This window comes from Hemiscyllium ocellatum, chromosome 15 (genome assembly GCF_020745735.1).
Source record: "Hemiscyllium ocellatum isolate sHemOce1 chromosome 15, sHemOce1.pat.X.cur, whole genome shotgun sequence".
In the NCBI taxonomy this organism is placed as follows: Eukaryota; Metazoa; Chordata; class Chondrichthyes; order Orectolobiformes; family Hemiscylliidae; genus Hemiscyllium; species Hemiscyllium ocellatum.
This window is the reverse complement of record NC_083415.1, coordinates 43,055,742-43,077,981: the sequence shown is the minus strand read 5'-3', so window position 1 is coordinate 43,077,981 and position 22,240 is coordinate 43,055,742. Positions and strand designations below refer to the sequence as shown.

The 22,240-nt window shown below is 44.5% G+C and overlaps 1 protein-coding gene across 1 annotated transcript in view; it reads left to right on the top strand.

Moving 5' to 3' along the window:
• The window catches only part of ptprt (protein tyrosine phosphatase receptor type T), a 1,408,195-nt gene that overhangs the window by 1,279,061 nt on the left and 106,894 nt on the right, over window positions 1-22,240 (top strand). The window contains exon 21 of the mRNA XM_060836083.1: window positions 21,073-21,149. Within this exon, the coding sequence (XP_060692066.1) occupies window positions 21,073-21,149 (77 nt within the window). The remainder of the gene's footprint in view (window positions 1-21,072; window positions 21,150-22,240) is intronic.

The following is a 22,240-nucleotide window of genomic DNA, read 5'->3' as shown; positions in this document are numbered from 1 at the left end:
CTTCCTGGATCAGTGGTGCTGGAAGAGCACAGCAGTTCAGGCAGCATCCAACGAGCAGCAAAATCGACGTTTCGGGCAAAAGCCCTTCATCAGGAATAAAGGCAGAGCGACTGAAGCGTGGAGAGATAAGCTCGGGTAGGTTGGGGGTGTGGAGAGAGTAGCATAGAGTAAGAGCTTCAGGGCAGAGGAAATGACCGAGGTGTTGCAGTGGGAGAGGGACTCCGTGAGATTCTTGTAGAGAGAGGAGAAAACTTCTTCAAGGCAGGCATCCTTGCAAGAGGATTCGCAGTAGAGTTAAAATCAACAAGGTAAAAACAATGACTGCAGATGCTGGAAACCAGATTCTGGATCAGTGGTGCTGGAAGAGCACAGCAGTTCTGGCAGCATCCAACGAACAGTGAAATCGATGTTTCGAGCAAAAGCCCTACATCAGCAATAAAGGCAGAGCGACTGAAATATGGAGAGAAGTTTTCTCCTCTCTCTACAAGAATCTCAGGGAGTCCCTCTGCCACTGCAACTCCCAGATCATTTCCTCTGTCCTGAAGCTCTTACTCTATGCTACTCTCTCCACACCCCCAACCTACCCAAGCTTATCTCTCCACGCTTCAGTCACTCTGCCTTTATTCCTGATGAAGGGCTTTGCGCAAAACGTCGATTTCGCTGCTCGTTGGATGCTGCCTGAACTGCTGTGCTCTTGCAGCAAAACTGATCCAGAATCTGGTTTCCAGCATCTGCAGTCATTGTTTTTACCTAAATGACAACCTCTGACAGCTGTACATGTGCAATTACATGTGGAAATCAGGATGTTGGTGTCAACCTAGCTTTGCTATAATAATATCTTGTAGAAGCATTTGGCATTGGAATATATGAAGAGCATGAAGTTGCATTACATACCCAGTGGATAACCATAATAATCACCATAAAATGTCAGAAATCAACACTTCAACTTAACAGCATGATAAGTCTTAATTTGTAGAATCCCTGCAGTGTGGAAGCACGCCATTCAGCCCATCGAATCAACACTAACCCTCCAAAGAGCATCCCACCCAGATCACCCCCTACCCTAACACTGTAACCCTCAATTTTCCCATGGCTGATTCACCTAGCCTGCATATCCCTGGACACTGTGGGCAATTCAACTAACCTGCACATCTTTGGACTGTGGAAGAAAATTGGAGCACCCAAGGGAAACCCACGCAGACATGGGGAGAAAGTGCAAACTCCACACAGATAGTTGCCTGAGACTGAATGGAACCTTGGTCCCTGGCGCTGTAAGGCAGCAGTGCTAATCACTGAGCCACCGTGCTGCCCAAATTGCCATCAAGCAATTTCTTTAGCCCGAGAAAGTGCTTTTAAATGACTGGCGCTTATTTGCTGGATTTTAATTATGCTAGAAATTTTAAAATATAAAATCATGAACTTCGGATGCTGGAAATCTGAAACAAAAACAGAAAGCGCTGAAGAAACTCAGTAGATCTGGCAGCATTTGTGGAGAGAGTGCAAGTCAGGTCTAGTGATTCTAGCTGTAAAAAATGAGGTCTGCAGATGCTGGAGATCACAGCTGAAAATGTGTTGCTGGTTAAAGCACAGCAGGTTAGGCAGCATCCAAGGAACAGGAAATTCGACGTTTCGGGCATAAGCCCTTCATCAATGTTGCTGGTTAAAGCACAGCAGGTTAGGCAGCATCCAAGGAACAGGAAATTCGACGTTTCGGGCATAAGCCCTTCATCCTGATGAAGGGCTTATGCCCGAAACGTCGAATTTCCTGTTCCTTGGATGCTGCCTAACCTGCTGTGCTTTAACCAGCAACACATTTTCAGCTAGTGATTCTAGCTGCCAATCTTTCTTTCCACTTGGGCTGTATGTCCACTTACCCACCCATTCCTTTACTGCACCACAGCCTCTCCCCAAACTCTTTGTATTCAGTACACATACCGCCTTTTCCTTGTTACTGTCAGTTCTTTTGAATGGTCACTGGACCCAAAACATTTTGCTTTCTCCCCACACATGCTTCCAGACAGATTTGTTGAGTTTCACCAGCAATTTCTGTTTTTTTACTTAAAAATGTTACTTTTTTCCTTTGTCTACTTTCCTTTTCTATTTATTTTGTGTGTGTGTCTCTCTCTGTCTTCATCTTCTTTCCTCTCTTTGTTTCATTTTCTATACCTATTTAGTATTAAATCAATCGAAGTTTGATTTGCTGGTTTCGGTTCAATGTAACTGCAAAAAGATTGTTCAATCAGTTGAGTTAACGAAACAGAGTTGTTCCCCTGTCACAGGCATCTTGGATCTCATGTAGAAAGATGCTTTCTATTTTGATTTTCTAATTACCACAAGATACAGTGCATAACCTGCAGGCATGTTTAATCATAACGATGATAAATTATGTGTCTGTCTTGGGTAGCAGGGTTCAAGCTGCCAGTGGGGATTTCATTCTAGGTCAGTGATTGTGCAACCTGTTTTGTTCATTGAGTCATAGAATCCCTACAATGTGAAAGTCAGCCATTCGGCCCATCGAGTCCACACTGACCCTTTGAAGACCATCCTACCCAGATTCAGCCCCTCTGACCTTAACACTGTAACCGTGCATTTCTCATGGTTCATTTGCCTAATCTACATCCCTGGACAATTCAGCATGGTCAATCTGCCTAACCCGTACATCTGACGACTGTGGGAGAAAACCAGAGCACCCAGAGGAAATCCATGCTGACATGAGGAGAGTGTCACGCAGACAGTCACCCAAGAATGGAATAAAACCTGGGTCCCTCGCACTATGAGGCAGCAGTAACCACTGACCTGCCATATTATTTCAAATGGACATTGCTGTACATTGGGCTCACCCTTCATTCAGTTCCAACTTATGATCCTGTTTTTCTGCAGAAATTGCAAATGAATTATTATATTGATAGCGCAGCCTTCCAATGTTTGTGATCAGTCTCTAAATTCTTTTCAACAGCAATTTTAAGGCTTGTAAGGCATCTTGGCCAAACTTAAACAAAATATTCAATATTAATTTGCAGTCCAACAGACTTCAATACAGTATTAGTGTAGCTTCCTCTTAACTCATACTGTTTTGATTGCATAGGTTTTGAAATCAGTCTTTTAGAGTTATTAAATGTCTTTGTTCAATGCACACTCACAACTAAGAATTATAATGACCCCCAACATCTGTATGATCTGTTTTGCTTGAGTATTTTGTCAGAGCCCCAGAAATAAATGTCCTTTTTTTAACTACAGGTGCATGCTAGATCATAACAGAGTGTGTCTCTGTCTGCCTGTTCTTACTCAGAGAAAGTGAGGACTGCAGGTGTTGGATATCAGAGTCGAAAGGTGTAGTGCTGGAAAAGCACAGTAGGTCAGGCACATCTGAGGAGCAGGGCAATTCACGTTTCGGACATAAGCCCTTCATCAAGAATGAAGAATCCCGAAACGTTGATTCTCCTGCTACTCCTTTTCCAGCGCTGTACTTTTCGATGTTGTTACCACTGTAAGGTCCAAGCTATTTTGAGGTTGATCCTCAGCCAATGAGCTGAAGATGAACCATCCTCCAAGACAGTTAGAGAAAGTACGAAATCAACAGGCTCCCATGTTCCTCTTTCCCGCACTTACTATATTTTGCCCAGATTCCCAGTTTACTGCTTAGACTTTCAATTTTCTATGTGCATTATAATGTCACAATACAATACCTTGTTCCTGATGAGACTGTCACTGTGCCTGAATAATTCATAAATAAATGCATGGAATGGATTGAAACAAATCTATTTCAAATTTTAAAAACGATTTCTGTAATTTCTGTTCTTTTCGAAAATTGATTCTTATATTGTTTTATATCCAAAAGGTATTTCCTGCATTGTTCTTCTTTTTATTATTTGGAATGAAATGGAAAAATGACATAAAAACTGGTATATTTCAGTCATCTTTGTAATATGAAAGTGCTGCAGTGTGATCAATTCCTAGAAATTACAAATTTGGATAAGCACCAAGGCAGAAGTAGGATTTATTGGCTGTAGAATTTATAATGTTCCATTTTATGTTGGTTACAATCATAATTTCACTACTTGTCAGTAGACATTGCAAAGAATTGAATTTGAAAGCTGCTTTTGTGTGTGAAATTTTTTAGAGTGGGAGAAGTGAACTTGTTCTGTCCCTTCTCATGATACGTTAGCCACCAGAAGCCTGGGCAGCTTTTAATTTCAGTTGAAAATTTATAATTGTGTGCATTGATGAGGCGATACTCTGTTTCTAATATGTGAAAAATTCATTGTAGATATGAAGCTAGCTTGTCACTTTAAAGTATTGAAATGTCAACAATCAAGTTGAGTTTACAGTACACAGTTTCACATCTTCCTTTGTAGAAAACAAAATTGCCCCGATGCCAAATTGATGTTTTTAACATTTACTTCTTGAGTCACAATTTTAATGCCACTGCTCCTTAGTGTACATTAGCCCTGATGTGATTGGATTTTCTTTGTTGTCGTACCTTCCCAGTTCAGTTTAGCTGTTATTACATTAATTGACAGTGCATTTCACCACTTTTGTACTATCTACACTATCTTTGTTAGTTTTGTAGCTAAATCAGAAGGAAACCTTTCACTGTGATTAAGACAATTCAGAGTGATGTGTAAAGAGCTATGTGTAAGTCGTTTCCTGTGTTGAAGTGCACACTTTTTTCTTTTAAAACTGCAGATATGTCATTCCCCAATAGTTAAGTTTTGTTGTGTGAGTGATGAAGGAAGAATTGTCACCCTTCACCTCAGATACGTTTGTCCCCAAGGTTTTAGTAGACTTGTCAGTCATGTATCTGACTGTATTCAGTGCCCGCTATCAGTGATCTATAGTGCCAATGAGCAGAACAGGCAACAGGGAAGCTGTTCACCCAGACAGATTAAAGGATCCTCATAGACCGTAAAGCAAGAAGTTATAAAATTAGGAGGTATAAATTACATTTAAATCCTAGAACAGAAAACAAAATAAAATCTAAGCCATAGCAAGGGGGCAAAATAGAACAACTACAATAGCATAATCCAAACCATTTAAGTTATCAAGGGAATGAGACTCTGCTATTACCAAGGTTAGAGAAGTGCTATATTTCTCTCTAGGCACACTGATTACAGCTGAAGTTACATTATTTATCCAGTCATGTCTAATTGTTTTTCTGAATTAAATTAGAATAGAATAACCCATCAACCAGGTTTCTCTAAATAAGCGAAATAAGTCATTAATTTATTGTGGGAGAAAATCCACTTCCCTGTCCACCCACAGCATAGCCACGAAGCGCCTAAGAAAGTATGTCTGCCCAAGCCACAATAGAAACTACCCAGAATGCCTCAGCCTCAACCAAACAGGCTAACTAAGACACAAGGCAGCAAACAGGAGATGATTCAACGAGGTAAAAACAGATGCTGGAAACCAGATTCTGGATTAGTGGTGCTGGAAGAGCACACCAGTTCAGGCAGCATCCAAGGTGCAGTGAAATTGACGTTTCAGGCAAAAGCCCTTCATCAGGAATAAAGGCAGAGAGCCTGAAGGGTGGAGAGATAAGCTAGAGGAGGGTGGGGGTGGGGAGAAAGTAGCATAGAGTACAATGGGTGAGTGGGGGAGGGGATGAAGGGGATAGGTCAGGGAGGAGGGGGTGGAGTGGATAGGTGGAAAAGGAGACAGGCAGGTAGGACAAGTCCAGACAAGTCATGGGGACAGTGCTGAGCTGGAGGTTAGGAACTAGGATGAGGTGGGGGAAGGGGAAATGAGGAAACTGTTGAAGTCCACATTGATGCCCTGGGGTTGAAGTGTTCCGAGGCGGAAGATGAGGCGTTCTTCCTCCAGGTGTCTGGTGGTGAGGGAGCGGTGGTGAAGGAGGCCCAGGACCTCCATGTCCTCAGCAGAGTGGGAGAGAGAGTTGAAATGTTGGGCCACATGGCGGTGTGGTTGATTGGTGCGGGTGTCCCGGAGATGTTCCCTAAAGCGCACTGCTAGGAGGCGCCCCTTCTCCCCAATGTAGAGGAGACCGCATTGGGAGCAACGGATACAACAAATGATATTGGTAAATGTGCAGGTAATACTTTGATGGATGTGGAAGGCTCCTTTAGGGCCTCGGATAGAGGTGAGGGAGGAAGTGTGGGCACAGGTTTTACAGTTCCTGCGGTGGCAGAGGAAAGTGCCAGGATGGGAGGGTGGGCTGTATGGGAGCGTGGACCTGACCAGGTGGTCACGGAAGGAATGGTCTTTGCAGGAGGCAGAAAGGGGTGGGGAGGGAAATATATCCCTGGTGGTGGGGTCTTTTTGGAGGTGGCGGAAATGTCGGCAGATGATTTGGTTTATGCGAAGGTTTGTAGGGGGGAAGGTGAGCACCAGGGGCTTTCTGTCCTTATTATGGTTGGAGGGGTGGGGTCTGAGAGCGGAGGTGCGAGATGTGGAGGAGATGCATTGAAGGGCATCTTTAACCATGTGGGAAGGGAAATTGTGATCTCTAAAGAAGGAGGCCATCTGGTGTGTTCTGTGGTGGAACTGGTACTCCTGGGAGCAGATACGGCGGAGGCGGAGGAATTGGGAATATGGGATGGCATTTTTGCAGGAGGTAGGGTGGGAGGAGGTGTAATCCAGGTAGCTGTGGGAGTCGGTGGGTTTGTAAAAAATGTCGGTATCAAGTCGGTCATCATTAATGGAGATGGAGAGGTCCAGGAAGGGGACGGAGGTGTCAGAGATGATCCGGGTAAATTTAAGGTCAGGGTGGAATGTGTTGGTGAAGTTGATGAATTGCTCAAGCTCCTCGTGGGAGCACGAGGTGGCACCAATGCAGTCATCAATGTAGAGGAGGAAGTGGGAGGAGTGGTGCCGGTGTAATTACGGAAGATCAACTGTTCTATGTAGCCAACAAAGAGACAGGCATAGCTGGAGCCCATATGTGTGCCCATGGCTACCTCTTTGGTCTGGAGGAAGTGGGAGGATTCGAAGGAGAAATTGTTAAGGGTGAGGACCAGTTCGGCCAAACGAATGAGAGTGTCGGTGGAAGGGTACTGTTAGGGACGTCGGGTAAGGAAGAAACGGAAGGCTTGGAGGCCCAGTCATGATGGATGGAGGTGTTGAGGGATTGGATATCCATGGTGAAGATGAGGCATTGGGGGCCTTGGAAACAGAAGTCTTGGAAGAGGTGGAGGGTGTGGTTGGTATCTTGAATGTATATGGAGAGTTCCTGGAACAGGGGGGATAGGACAATGTCGAGGTAGGTAGAAATGAGTTCAGTGGGGCAGGAGCATGCTGAGACAATGGGTCAGCCAGGGTTGTCAGGCTTGTGGATCTTGGAAAAGAGGTAGAACTGGGCAGTGCGGGGTTCCCGACTATGAGGTTGGAAGCTGTGGATGGGAGATCTCCTGAGGTGATGAGGTTCTGTATGGTCTGGGAGATGATGGTTTGGTGATGATGGGTGGGGTCATGGTCAAGGGGGTGGTAGGAAGAGGTGTCCTCGAGTTGGCGTTTGGCTTCAGCGGTGTAGAGTTCAGTGCGCCAGACTACCACTGTGCCCCCTTTATCTGCTGGCTTGATGGTAAGGTCAGGATTGGAGCAGAGGGATTGGAGAGCTGCGTGTTGTGAGGGTGAGAGGTTGGAGTGGGGGAGGGAGGTAGACAGGTTGAGGCGGCTAATGTCCCGGCGGCAGTTGGATATGAAGAGGTCAAGGGCGGGTAATAGGCCAGTGCAGGGTGTCCAGGTGGATGCGCGGGGTATCCAGGTCCTCGGAAGGTGGGTGGGAGTCCTGATTGTGGAAGTAAGCTCGGAGGCGGTGGAAGAATTGTTCGATGTCACGGCGTGTATTAAATTCATTGATGTGTGGACGGAGTGGGATGAAGATGAGTCCTTTGCTGAGGACTGATCGCTCATCCTCAGTGAGGGGAAGGTCTGGAGGGATGGTGAAAACTCGGCAGGGCTGGGAGCTGGGATCTGGTGTGGGTATGGAGCTGGGAGTGGGAGCAGAGCCTGTAACTGGAGTGGGTGTGCTGATGGGGGGAATGGGGGTGGAGTCATGAGCAGGGGTAGAGTTCCCTCAGGGTTCTTGGGGGCAGGGATGGTGACAGTGGGATCTGTGGGGGCATGTCAGTAGAATGCAGGTGAGTGGCGTTGATGGGGCGGACGTGGTGGTGACCACAGCAGTGGCAGGGACAGAAGTCAATGAGTGTGTGACATCAGCGATGATGTAAGGGGTGAAAGTGATGTCAAATGTGGTGCATGAGGAATTGTGAGGGGTGGAAGTGGCTGTGGGAGTGGCCATGATGGGGGCGGAAGTGACCGTGTAGGTCAATGATTCTCTTCTCTGAGCAGTGGGCACAGGCAGTTTCTATAGGGGGCAGTAATGTGGTGTGAGTTACAGAACAGTCAAGAGTAAAATACAATCAATGGGAGGACAATCAGCCTCCTGGTAGTAGCAATCAGACTATGATTGAGTTAGGACATTCCAATCCTCTGTGAGGATAAGTGCTAATGTCTCTCATCCTGGCATCAATAGGTTTCCATTGTGGTTAAAAAGTGAGGTCTGCAGATGCTGGAGATCAGAGCTGAAAATGTGTTGCTGGTTAAAGCACAGCAGGTTAGGCAGCATCCAAGGAACAGGAAATTCGACATTTAGGGCATAAGCCCTTCATCAGGAATGAGGAAAGTGTGTCCAGCAGGCTAAGATAAAAGGTAGGGAGGAGGGACTTGGGGGAGGGGCAATGGAGATGTGATAGGTGGAAGGAGATCAAGGTGAGGGTGATAGGCCGGAGTGGGGTGGGGGCGGAGAGGTCAGGAAGAGGATTGCAGATTAGGAGGGCGATGCTGAGTTCAAGGGAATCGACGGAGACAAGGTGGGGGGAGGGGAAATGAGGAAACTGGAGAAATCTGAGTTCATCCCTTGTGGTTGGAGGGTTCCCAGGCGGAAGATGAAGCGCTCTTCCTCCAACCGTCGTCTTGTTATGTTCTGGCGATGGAGGAGTTCAAGGACCTGCATGTCTTCGGTGGAGTGGGAGGGAGAGTTAAAGTGTTGAGCCACGGGGTGGTTGGGTTGGTTGGTTCGGGCGTCCCAGAGGTGTTCCCTGAAGCGTTCTGCAAGTAGGCGGCCTGTCTCCCCAATATAGAGGAGGCCACATCGGGTGCAGCGGATGCAATAGATGATGTGTGTGGAGGTGCAGGTGAATTTGTGGCGGATATGGAAGGATCCCTTGGAGCCTTGGAGAGAGGTAAGGGAGGAGATGTGGGCGCAAGTTTTGCATTTCCTGCGGTTGCAGGGGAAGGTGCCGGGAGTGGAGGTTGGGTTGGTGGGGGGTGTGGACCTGACGAGGGAGTCATGAAGGGAGTGGTCTTTGCGGAACGCTGATAGGGGAGGGGAGGGAAATATATCCCTGGTGGTGGGGTCCGTTTGGAGTTGGAGGAAATGACGGCGGATGATACGCTGTATACGGAGGTTGGTGGGGTGGTAGGTGAGAACCAGTGGGGTTCTATCTTGGTGGCGGTTGGAGGGGCGGGGCTCAAGGGCGGAGGAGCGGGAAGTGGAGGGCTCAAGGGCGGAGGAGCGGGAAGTGGAGGGCTCAAGGGCGGAGGAGCCTTCCATCCCGACCTCAAATTCACCTGGACTGTCTCAGACTCCTCCCTCCCCTTCCTAGACCTTTCCATTTCTACCTCGGGCGACCGACTCAACACAGACATCTACCATAAACCGACTGACTCCCACAGCTACCTGGACTACACCTCCTCCCACCCTGTCCCCTGTAAAAACTCCATCCCATATTCCCAATTCCTTCGTCTCCGCCGCATCTGCTCCCAGGAGGACTAGTTCCAATACCTTACAGCCCAAATGGCCTCCTTCTTCAAGGACCGCAGATTCCCCCCAGACGTGATCGACGATGCCCTCCACCGCATCTCCTCCACTTCCCGCTCCTCCGCCCTTGAGCCCCGCCCCTCCAACCGCCACCAAGACAGAACCCCACTGGTTCTCACCTACCACCCCACCAACCTCCGTATACAGCGTATCATCCGCCGTCATTTCCGCCAACTCCAAACGGACCCCACCACCAGGGATATATTTCCATCCCCTCCCCTATCAGCGTTCCGCAAAGACCACTCCCTTCGTGACTCCCTCGTCAGGTCCACACCCCCCACCAACCCAACCTCAACTCCCGGCACCTTCCCCTGCAACCGCAGGAAATGCAAAACTTGCGCCCACACCTGCTCCCTCACTTCTCTCCAAGGCTCCAAGGGATCCTTCCATATCCGCCACAAATTCACCTGCACCTCCACACACATCATCTATTGCATCCGCTGCACCCGATGTGGCCTCCTCTATATTGGGGAGACGGGCCGCCTACTTGCAGAACGCTTCAGGGAACACCTCTGGGACGCCCGAACCAACCAACCCAACCACCCCGTGGCTCAACACTTTAACTCTCCCTCTCACTCCACCAAGGACATGCAGGTCCTTGGACTCCTCCATCGCCAGAACATAACAACACAACGGTTAGAGGAAGAGCGCCTCATCTTCCGCCTGGGAACCCTCCAGCCACAAGGGATGAACTCAGATTTCTCCAGTTTCCTCATTTCCCCTCCCCCCCACCTTGTCTCCGTCGATTCCCTTGAACTCAGCACCGCCCTCCTAACCTGCAATCCTCTTCCTGACCTCTCCGCCCCCACCCCACTCCGGCCTATCACCCTCACCTTGACCTCCTTCCACCTATCACATCTCCATCGCCCCTCCCCCAAGTCCCTCCTCCCTACCTTTTATCTTAGCCTGCCTGGCACCCTCTCCTCATTCCTGATGAAGGGCTCTGGCCCGAAACGTCGAATTTCCTGTTCCGTTGTGGTTAGTTCACAAGCGAGGTACCTTGGTGTGTTTCAGTCTGAGCATCCTTTGTGGAGTTCCACTATGTGTGAGGAGTGAGGCTGCCCTTAGGGCATCAGGAACAGTTGTGCTTACTGAGGGCTAGGAAGTCTATTGTCAGACTGTCTTAGAAAGTTTATTCCCCAGTCTGGAAAGTACCCTTCCACCAACACTCTCCTTCGTTTGGCCGAACTGGTCCTCACCCTTAACAATTTCTCCTTCGAATCCTTCCACTTCCTCCAGACCAAAGGGATAGCCATGGGCACACGTATGGGCTCCAGCTATGCCTGTCTCTTTGTTGGCTACGTAGAACAGTTGATCTTCCGTAATTACACCGGCACCACTCCCCACCTCTTCCTCCGCTACATTGATGACTGCATTGGTGCCACCTTGTGCTCTCGCGAGGAGCTTGAGCAATTCATCAACTTCACCAACACATTCCACCCTGACCTTAAATTTACCTGGACCATCTCTGACACCTCCCTCCCCTTCCTGGACCTCTCCATCTCCATTAATGACGACCGACTTGATACCGGCATTTTTTACAAACCCACCGACTCCCACAGCTACCTGGATTACACCTCTTCCCACCCTACCTCCTGCAAAAATGCCATCCCATATTCCCAATTCCTCCGCTGTATCTGCTCCCAGGAGGACCAGTTCCACCACAGAACACACCAGATGGCCTCCTTCTTTAGAGATCACAATTTCCCTTCCCACGTGGTTAAAGATGCCCTCCAACGCATCTCGTCCACATCCCGCACCTCCACTCTCAGACCCCACCCCTCCAACTATAATAAGGACAGAAAGCCCCTGTTGCTCACCTTCCACCCTACAAACCTTCGCATAAACCAAATCATCCGCTGACATTTTCGCCACCTCCAGACAGACCCCACCACCAGGGATGTATTTCCCTCCACACCCCTTTCCACCTTCCGCAAAGACCGTTCCTTCCGTGACTACCTGGTCAGGTCCACATCCCCTTTCATCCCACCCTCCCATCCTGGCATCTTCCTCTGCCACCGCAGGAATTGCAAAACCTACACTCACACCTCCTCCCTCAACTCCATCCAAGGCCCTAAAGCAGCCTTCCACATCCATCAAAGTTTTACCTGCACATCCACCAATATCATTTATTGTATCTGTTGCTCCCGATGCTGTCTCCTCTACATTGGGGAGACTGGACGCCTCCTAGCAGAGCGCTTTAGGGAACATCTCCGGGACACCCACACCAATCAACCACACTGCCTTGTGGCCCAACATTTCAACTCCCTTTCCCACTCTGCCGAGGACATGGAGGTCCTGGGCCTCCTTCACCACCGCTCCCTCACCACCAGATGACTGGAGGAAGAATGCCTCATCTTCCGCCTCAGAACACTTCAACCCCAGGGCATCAATGTGGACTTCAACAGTTTCCTCATTTCCCCTTCCCCCACCTCACCCCAGTTCAAAACTTCCAGCTCAGCACTGTCCCCATGACTTGTCCTACCTGCCTATTTTCTTTTCCATCTATCCACTCCACCCTCCCCCCCGACCTATCACCTTCATCCCCTCCCCCACTCACCTATTATACGCCATGCTACTTTCTCCTCACCCTCCTCTCACTTGTCTCTCCACCCTTCAGGCTCTCTGCCTTTATTCCTGATGAAAGTCTTTTGCCCGAAACGTCGATTTTACTGCTCCTCGGATGCTGCCTGAACTGCTGTGCTTTTCCAGCACCACTTATCCCGAATCTGGTTTGCAGCATCTGCAGTCATTGTTTTTACATGTAGAGACTGTCAGTTCTGTGTCAGCCTAGTGAATTTCTCTTCCAGGCATATTGCTTGTAATAAACAGCTTGTCAATTTCACCCGATTTGTGCTTGTGTGGTCTCTATTAAATTGGGCTCTCCAAATTTTATTATGAAATAAAACTTATTTTGGTAAAGTGCAAAGCTGGTTAACACATCATTTGAAATATAAAAGTATAAATGTTTACTCCTATAAATAATCTAAAACACATACAGTCACCAGACAGAGAAAAAAAATCTCTGCAAAGATTGATTTTGGTAATAAGGACTTTGGCCAACAATTGTTAATTATTGAAATAACAAAGAATAAATATGGATTATTCAAGATGGCTTTCATCTGGCAACATGATGCACATAGATGGATGTCACCAAACATAAGCAATTATTCTGGAATGTTTGCAGATGAATTTCACTCAGGAATTGTTGAGAACTTGTTCAGACTCTTTTCAAGAGAACACCTGGATCAGGAGTTTAGTCCTCACACTGAACCCAAGACAAATATGTCTCAGAGGACAGAGGCTGAGCTCATTAGTTTCATTCTGTGATGCGACTGAATTCTAAAAAAAAATCCAAAACAAAGCCATAAAGTCTATATGGGTTACTTTCAGTAAATCCAACAGCTCCACAGGCTTAACTGTTTAGTCTGAGGTGGGTAGAGGGGGTGGGGTTGCCTTGTTAGTTAAGAATGAAATTAAATCTGTGGCACTGAATGACATAAGGTCAGTTGATGTGGAGTCTGTGTGATGGAGTTGAGGAACCACAAAGGCAAAAAAAAACATAATTGGAGTTATGTACAGACCTCCTAACAGTGGTCAAGACTGGGGTGCAAGATGTACTGGGAAATAGATAGGGCATGTCAGAAAGGCAAGGTCACAGTAATGATGGGGGACTTCAATATGCAGGTGAACTGGGAGAATAATGTTGCTGGTGGATCCAAAGAAAGGGAATTCATGGAATGCTTATAGGATGGCCTTTTGGAAGAGCTTGTGATGGATCCCACAAGGGAACAAGCTATTCTGCACTTAGTACAATGTAATGAGCCAGACTTTATAAAATAATCTAAAAGTAAGGGAACACTTAGGAAGCAGCGACCATAATATGGCAGAGTTCAGTCTGCAGTTTGAAAGAGAAGGCAAAATCTGATGTAATGGCGTTCTAGTTAAATAAAGGTAATTACAGGGACATGAGAGAGGAACTGATGAAAACCGTCTGGAAGCAGAACCTAGCGGGAAGACAGTAGAGCAACAATGGCAGGACTTTCTGGGTGGAATTGAGGACACAGTACAGAGGTTCATCCCAAAGGAAAGGAAGATTATTTGGGTGGGATGAGATTAGACAGCCATGGCTGACAAAGGAAGTCAAAGAAAAAGAGAGAGTCTATAAGGTGGCCAAGAGCACTAGGAAATCAGTGTAGAGGGAGATTTACTCTGTACTAACCCCATGCTGTCCCACTCCTTGGACTATTTGAAGGGCAAACAGTGTAGAAGGAAATTTACTCTATATCTAACCCAGTGTTGTCCCTGTCCTGGGACTGATTGATGGGGGAACAGTGTCGAAGGAGATTTACTCTGTATCTAGCCCAGTGTGGTCCCTATCCCGGGACTGTTTGATGGGGGGCAGTGTAGAGGCAACTTTACTCTATCTGACACCATGCTGCCCCTGCTTTTTGAGTGTTTGATGGCGGAGGTATAGAGTAAGCTTTACTCTGTATCTAACCCTGAGCTGTCCCTTCTCCAGGAGTGTTTGATGGAAGTACAGTGTAGAGGGAGCTTTACTCTGTATCTAACAGAGTGTTTTTCCTGTCCTGGAAGCATTTGATGGCAGAATGTAGAGGGAGATTTACTGTGTATCCAATCCCATGCTGTCCCTTACCTGGGAGTGTTTGATGGGGGACAGCATAGAGGGATCTTTGCTTTGTACAAAAACAAGCAGAAGATAACAAAGAGAGAAATAAGGAAGGAGAGGATCAAATATGAAGGTGGGCTGGCCAATAATATTAAAAATGATAGTAAAAGTTTCTTTCAATGCATTAGAAACAAATGAGGGGCAAAAGTAGAAATTGGGCCACTCCAAATTGATGCAGGAAGGTTAGTGCTAGGAGATAAGGAAATAGTTGAAGAACTTAATAAAAACTTTGTGTCAGTCTTCACAATGGAAGACATGAGTAATATCCCAACAATTAAGGAGAGTCAGGGGGCAGAATTGAGTATGGTACAAAAGCGAAAGTTGCAAGAAAAGCTAAAGGTCCAAAAATTAATAAATCTCCTGGTTCCGGTGGGCTACATCCTAGAGTTCTGAGGGAGGTGGCTGAGGAAATAGCTGAGGCGTTGATTGTAATCTTCCAAAGGTCACTGGAGTCAGGAAAAGTCCCAGATGATTGGAAAATCGCTGTTGTAACCCTCTTGTTCAAAGGATTAAGACAAAAGATGGAAAATTATAGGCAAATTAGCCTAAACTCAGTTGTTGTTAAAATTCTAGAATCCACCATTAAGGATGAGATTTCTAAATTTTTGCAAGTGCAGGGTCGGATTAGAACAAGTCAGTATGGATTTAGTAAAGGGAGGTCATGCCTGACATGAAGAGGTAATAAGTAGTTTAGATCAGGTAAATCCAGTGGATGTTATCTACCTAGACTTTAAAAAGGCCATTGATAAGGTGCCTCACGGGAGGCTTCTAAGTAAGGTGAGGTCCCATGGTGTTCAAGGTGAGCTACTTATATGCTTTGAGGATTGGCTGTCAGACAGAAGGCTGAGAGTTGCGATAAAAGGTTCTTTTTTGGAATGGCAGCTGGTGACAAGTAGTGTTCCACAGGGTTCAGTGATGGGGCCGCATCTGTGCACTTCGTATATTAATGATCTGGATGAAAGGACTGGAGGTGTTCTAGTGAAGATTGCCGATAATACGAAGTTAGATGGACAGACAGGTAGTACTGAAGAGGTGGAGAGGCTGCAGAAACATTTAGGCAGTTTAGGAGAGTGGTCCAGGAAATGGCTGATGAAATTCAACATCAGTAAGTGCGAAGTCTTGCACTTTGGTAAAAAAGAGTACAGGCATGGACTACTTTCTGAACGATGAGAAAATTCATAAAGCCAAAGTACAAACGGATCTTGGAGTGCTGGTCCAGAATTCTCTGGAGGTTAACATGCAGGTTGAGTCTGTGATTAAGAAAGCAAATGTGATGTTGTCTTTTATCTCCAGAGAGTTGGAATATAAAAGCAGCAATATGCTACTGAGACTTTACGAAGCTCTAGTTAGGCCCAATTTAGAATATTGTGTTCAATTTTCGACCCACACCTCAGGAAGGACATACTGTACTGGAGCATGTCCAGCGGAGATTCACTTGGATGATCCCTGGAATGGTAGGCCTAACATACGATGAATGGCTAAGGATCCTGGGATTGTATTCATTAGAGTTTAGAAGATTGAAGGGAGATATAATAGAAAGTTACAAGGTAATGCATGATTTAGAAAGGGTAGATGCTGGGAAGTTGTTTCTGTTAGGCAGGGAGACTAGGACCTGTGGGCACAACCTTAGACTTAGTGGGGGTCAATTTAGAATGGAAATGAGGCAACATTTCTTCAGCCAGAGAGTAGTAGGCCTGTGGAATTCATTGCCATGGAATGTAGTGGAGGCCAGGACTTTAAATGTCTTCAAGGCAGAAATTGAAAAATTCTTGATCTTGCAGGGAATTAATGGCGATGAGGAGAGTGTGGATAAGTGAAGTTGAAATGCCCATCAGCCATGATTAAATGGCAGAGTGAACTCGATGGGCTGAATGGCCTTACTTCCATTCCTACATCTTATGCTCTTATAGTTAGCTCAAACCATCTGAATTACAATAATTAAAAAAAGTTGCCCACTCTCCTTTCCATGACCAGTGGTGTGCCACAAGGATTGGTGGTGGGTCCATTGTTTTTTGTCATCTATATAAATGATTTGGATGTGAATATAGGCACACCAGAGCAGGATGTGTGAAGTTGATAGTAGGGTCTTGTGGAGTGTTGCCAAACAAAGAGACCTCAGGATGCAGGTGCATGGTTTCTTGAAACTGAAGTTACAGGTAGACTGGATGATGAAGAAGGCATCTGGTGTGCTTGCCTTCATTGGTCAATGCATTGAATAGAGCAGTTGGGATATTGTAGTTGTGGTTGTATAGGATATTGATGAGGCCACTTTTAGAATATTACTTTCAATTCTGGTTTCCCTGCTATAAGAAAGATGTTGCTTATCTTGAAAAGGCACAGAAAAGATTTACAAGGATGTTGCTCAGATTGGAGGCTTTGAGCTATTGGGAGAGACTGAATAGGTCAATTCCAGCACCACTAATCCAGAGTCTGAATAGGCTCAGGCATTTTTTTCCCCAGGAGCATTGGAGGATGAGGGGTGACATTATAGAGGTTTATAAAATCATGAGGAGCATGGATAGTGTTGTGAGATATTGTGTTAAAAGTTATCTTTATTAACTCACTCACCAGCTCACTATATTCGTTACTATCATGTTCCTGTTCATTTATTGGTAATCTTTTACTAACCCGTTGTCTGCTATAACATGGTTTCAATCATTCATTCATGAAGCCAAGGTTCTGTAGTATATTTTAGTATTGCAAGATAGGCTAAAATTAAAGTAAATCTTCCAAATCCATTACTGCTCCTTCATACCTTTAACCCTCGTCAGACCTATTTACATCAAAAGTTACCTCTGGATAAATATAAAAGATTACTGATCTATTCAGAACAAGACCATCATGTCTCCATGACCTAACCGAAACTATGAAAAGATTTATAATATTAATCAGCTCTTACCAGGTCTCTCAGACCTGAATAGATTACAGAACACAATTTTTTTTCCCAATTAGCATGTACTTGTTAAATATCTTTTAACTGGGCTGTTATCCCTTTAAGAAGTTGTCAAAACACTGCTTATGCAAAATTGCATGAATGAATGAAACTCACTCTGACAAATAGTAAACAAATCTCCCAACCCAGTTACAGTAATCAGTTTAATATCCTTTATTGTTTTATTAAATACAGATACAATTTCTAACTTATTTAGAGCATATGGGCCTAGTATTTGTTATGAACATTTACTCACTTAAAAGACAACAGGACCAAAACCTCTCAGTTATGCAAACAGAATGGGCACTCTTAATCCTATCAGGAGCAGCAGCCAGCACTTAACATATGTTTTAATCCATTTCCTGTCTCCCAGGCCAGAAGCCCCTCAAACCTTTGTGCACTACAGATAAAACAATATAACACCATAGTGATGGAATTTTAATATATGTAAGACCTGTGTATAAATAGGCTATGGTAAGAACTATATTATGAGATTCTATTGCTGCCTCAAACTTGGGCTATTTGTTTTTGCTGAATAAAGAGGCTATTTTTGCCATTTACTGAATTTGGTTGTTATTTGATAATGGTCCGACAGGGTGAATAGCCAAGCTCTTTTTCCCAGGATAGGGGAACCCAAAACCAGAGGGCATAGGTAAGCTAAGATTGAAAAGGGACGTGAGGGGCAACTCTTCTTGCGGAGGGTGTGTGCATGGAAGGAGCTGCCAGAGGAGATGTTGGAGGCTGGTGCAATTACAACATTTAAACAACATCTGAATGGGTTCATGAATAGAAAGGATTTCGAGGGATATGAACCAAGTGCTGGAAATTGAAACTCGATCAGTTGAGGATATCTGGTCAGTCCAATGAGTTCAACCAAATGGTGTATTTCCATGCTGTGCAACGTCTATGACATGTTTAAAAACCGCCTCAGATATCCTAATGCATCACTGTTTATATGAATCCTTGGAAAAAATGAAGCATCTTCATAGCACCAGACTTATAAGATTATTTATTTCGAGGCACAGAGAGATAGTTCAGCAATAATTGTAACATAAATATTGTTAACACTAATTGAACAAGGCTTACATTTTTCATTAATCTTTGGTGCAGTAATAATGGATAATTTGCTTAAATTCACAGCTTACTAATGATTTCTGTGCCAATTCCATCAGTGCATACTGAAACAGTGTGACTTGTGGAGAAGTAAAGTAGCACAGCCAGTACCATCCAGATTTCTTTGTTGAACTGTGGACGTGTGAATGCCAGAAGTTGCTGTTTGCATCAGTGCTAACAACAAAACCTGACAGCCTCCCTATTTTTAGAACTGCAAAAGCAGGAAGGTTTTCCACAAGGTTAAGAATGATTTGTGAGATACAGTAATTTTCACAAAGTTGGTGATGTGTCAGGTGACTTACAGTTTTAAGAGAAAATAACAGATTTTCAAACACTGACAATTCAATCAGTTTGATACAATTTCCTGTTTCCTAATGCGTTGCTGATCTCTGGAGAAATTTGTAAAGTTTAATGTTAATGATGTGTAAACATTTATTGGTTGCAATATTTTTGACATTCATGAGCTTCAGACAAGTAACACTGTAGCTTGCAAAAAAATGTCATGCTTGAACCATTTCTTTTGGATTTAACTGAAACTATATAATGAATATTACATATTTACAAATGTCCAAGTGGAGAGCAGAAGTTGGCTATTCAGCTGGGTGTTTCCAACTGGGGCGGGCATATGGGATAATGCAGGTGCCTAGCCCACCAACCTCATAGCTACTCCAACGCTTCTCCCCCCTGCCCCCTCCTTCCCTTGCCCCCATCAAATGAGCCAGCAGTTGCAGAGAGTAGGACATGGTAACTCAACGGGGCTGAAGTCCCACTCTGCCCACATAGAGAACATTATGGGCAGGCATGTTCTGTCAGCAAACTGTAGACTTCTGGGATAGTAAACCATCCATCCTCCCCCCCCCCCCCCCCCCACCGTACCCATAAATTTGTGCCCCATGCACAAACAGACTGTATAAATTATAAATTAATAATCACGTCTACAGCACATTTCCTATTTTAATTCTTGGAATATCAAACATAATTACATTGTCAGATAGTAAAATATTATGAAGCATGAATTGCTCATCTGAAATCTTAATAGGTGATGGTCACCTTTATGGAGTTAGAGAATTCTACAGCATCAACACATAAGTGATGGGGTAATAGCAAAGCATTTGCAAATTTTGTTTAAATGTGAACTAAGAAGGGAGAATGAAGGAGATTTTTTTATCGTAAAACTACCCCTGCAGTTCACAAGGAAAGCTGGTAAAGTAACAGTGAGTTACTCTATGACAGCATGTGTCACACTGACTGTAGCCACACTGGGATGGCTTGGTCAATCTTGAATTCAGCAGAAGTGACTACAATTAAACAAAGTATTTTCACTCATTTACAATCAAACTTCTTGAAAATTGTTGCTGCATTATCTAGCTAGAAAAGGGGTAAGTATTGCAAATATTCCATTTTTTTTAAGCCTTGTCATTGGTGGACAGGCTTTGAGTAATCAGGAGTTTTCATAGGTTTCTAGCATTTCTGTCTGTGACAAATAAAACTCCAGTCACTGGAGAATTTTCCTTTTTGTTTGAACTGAATTAAAAAATTGTCCACAATATTTGGGATATCACTAGGAGTCTACATGGGACAACTCGTTCAACACTGACTGAAGACAACAGCAAAATCTTCAACACTACATTTTGTACTTGTGTGCTGACCTCCTCCATTATTCAGTATGGGAATTTTCAGAAAGCCCCTGATTCCTATTAGTTACCTGTTTATTTGTGACTATTTTCAGTTGAACTTGGTAAGTCTACAGAGATATTTTCTAATAAATTGATTATGGAATCATATCACTCCATCTACAGCACAGTGATCATGTTTATCTTAGATGGAAAGATCTATGACAGATGGATTGGTGAAGATGAGGAAAGTTAGCTTACTCCTTTTTACTCACTGCCTGAGCCATTTTGTTTAACAGCCATGTGCTGCATGATCCAACAGCTCAGTTAGTGTTGCCAACCAGTCATTTGTAATGGATGTTAAAGTCTGTCACCAACTTGTGCTGTCATTTTTCTGATAATTGCATCCAGATGATGATCAACATGGAGAAGTGCAGATTCATCACATGAGATTTAGTGCAGTAGATGATGTTTAGCAGAACATTTCCTTGACCTAATGACCTGAATCTATTGGGCTTTATGATATGTGGAGTCCTGTTGAGGGCGCTTACGGTTCCTCCCTCCTGACTATACATCATTGTTTGCCCATCTCTGATGGTTCTGTTCTGCTGGAAAGAGAGGACATTCTCAGGCATAATGATGGAGATCTCTGGGATATTGACTGATCAACTTGATTCTGATGTAGTTATGATTAAAGAGCAAATCCTTAAACCAACTTTTCTAGAAGAAATTTAATTAAGTAAATAATTATAGTGTTAAGACCAAATTACTGTTTATTTAGAGAATAGAAATTGTATTGGAATTTTAAAAAATGTAATGTTGATTATGCTTAATTATGTTCAAAGTAGATCATATTGACAATCATTTCACCTTTTTCCCCTAGATGATCATTCTCGAGTACGACTTCAGTTATTAGATGGCGATCCCCATTCAGATTATATAAATGCCAACTACATTGATGTAAGTTTTGTTTGCTCATTTATTTTGTGGAGTAGTAATGGTAGTTGAACCAAAATAAAGCAGACCCTCCACATTCCTGAAGGTTTTTGTATGGTAGAGGTGGTTAAGTGGGCAGCAGAGCGGCCAATGGTGTGTGAAGAAGTATTAAGGATTTGGGTCAGTTACCTCAAATTACTGGGGTCTTGCTGCCAGGGTCCTGAATTTCTCAGGAAGTGGGGACAAGTACTTTTTGTGACGTTCCGTTTTCTCTGATGTCTAAACAATACAAGCACACATTTGACAGCATTATTCCAACCGGTAGAATTGAGAATTGCGATGGTTTCCTGATAACAGAAAAGTGGCATTTTTTTAAAAAATGCAAATCATTTTAAACAGGAACAGCTTGGCACAACAGATGCTCCGGAAGTTCCATCAGCAGCATAGATCACTCAACCCCTTGTCATTGTCCCTATCTTGCACCATCCCACCAATTCTTCTCCCATTACATTCCATTACCCAACAACACAGTGGCCCATCAAGAATGTTGGGTCTCCAAATTCTTGATGTTCTTTGAACATAATTTATGATAGCCATGGCAGATTGCAGATTTTCATGCTAGCTGTTATTTACCATTATCTTAACCTTTAATTCCAAACAGACAAATAGATTAGGATGAATTTTGTGAGACAGTGCTGCCTATTGGAAACTTTGCCTACTAATGCCACATGTCAGAAATTCCACTTGTGTTTTTTACCAGTCATTATTTATACGTCTTGTTTCTGAGTAAAGTTCCCTGCTACCAGCACACCCTTGTACAATTTAGTCCTACTGTTTATCGCTGGGACAGTTCTATCTTACAATAAGTATGCCACTTGAAACCCCCAATAGATACTGAGATGGTCTTTGCAGTGATATCTCTATTACTGAAAGACGCATAGTTAGTTTTTCCCACATGTGTGATTTAGATATTGACTGTATTTTTCTCCCACTATTTTGATTACGCAACAGTCCACATCCCTTTTTATTTGACCAGTTACTGAATATATAAGCTTTAATTTGTGTTTGAAGTTCAAATTTGCTGCATTAAATTTTATGAATTTTGCCTCCCAATA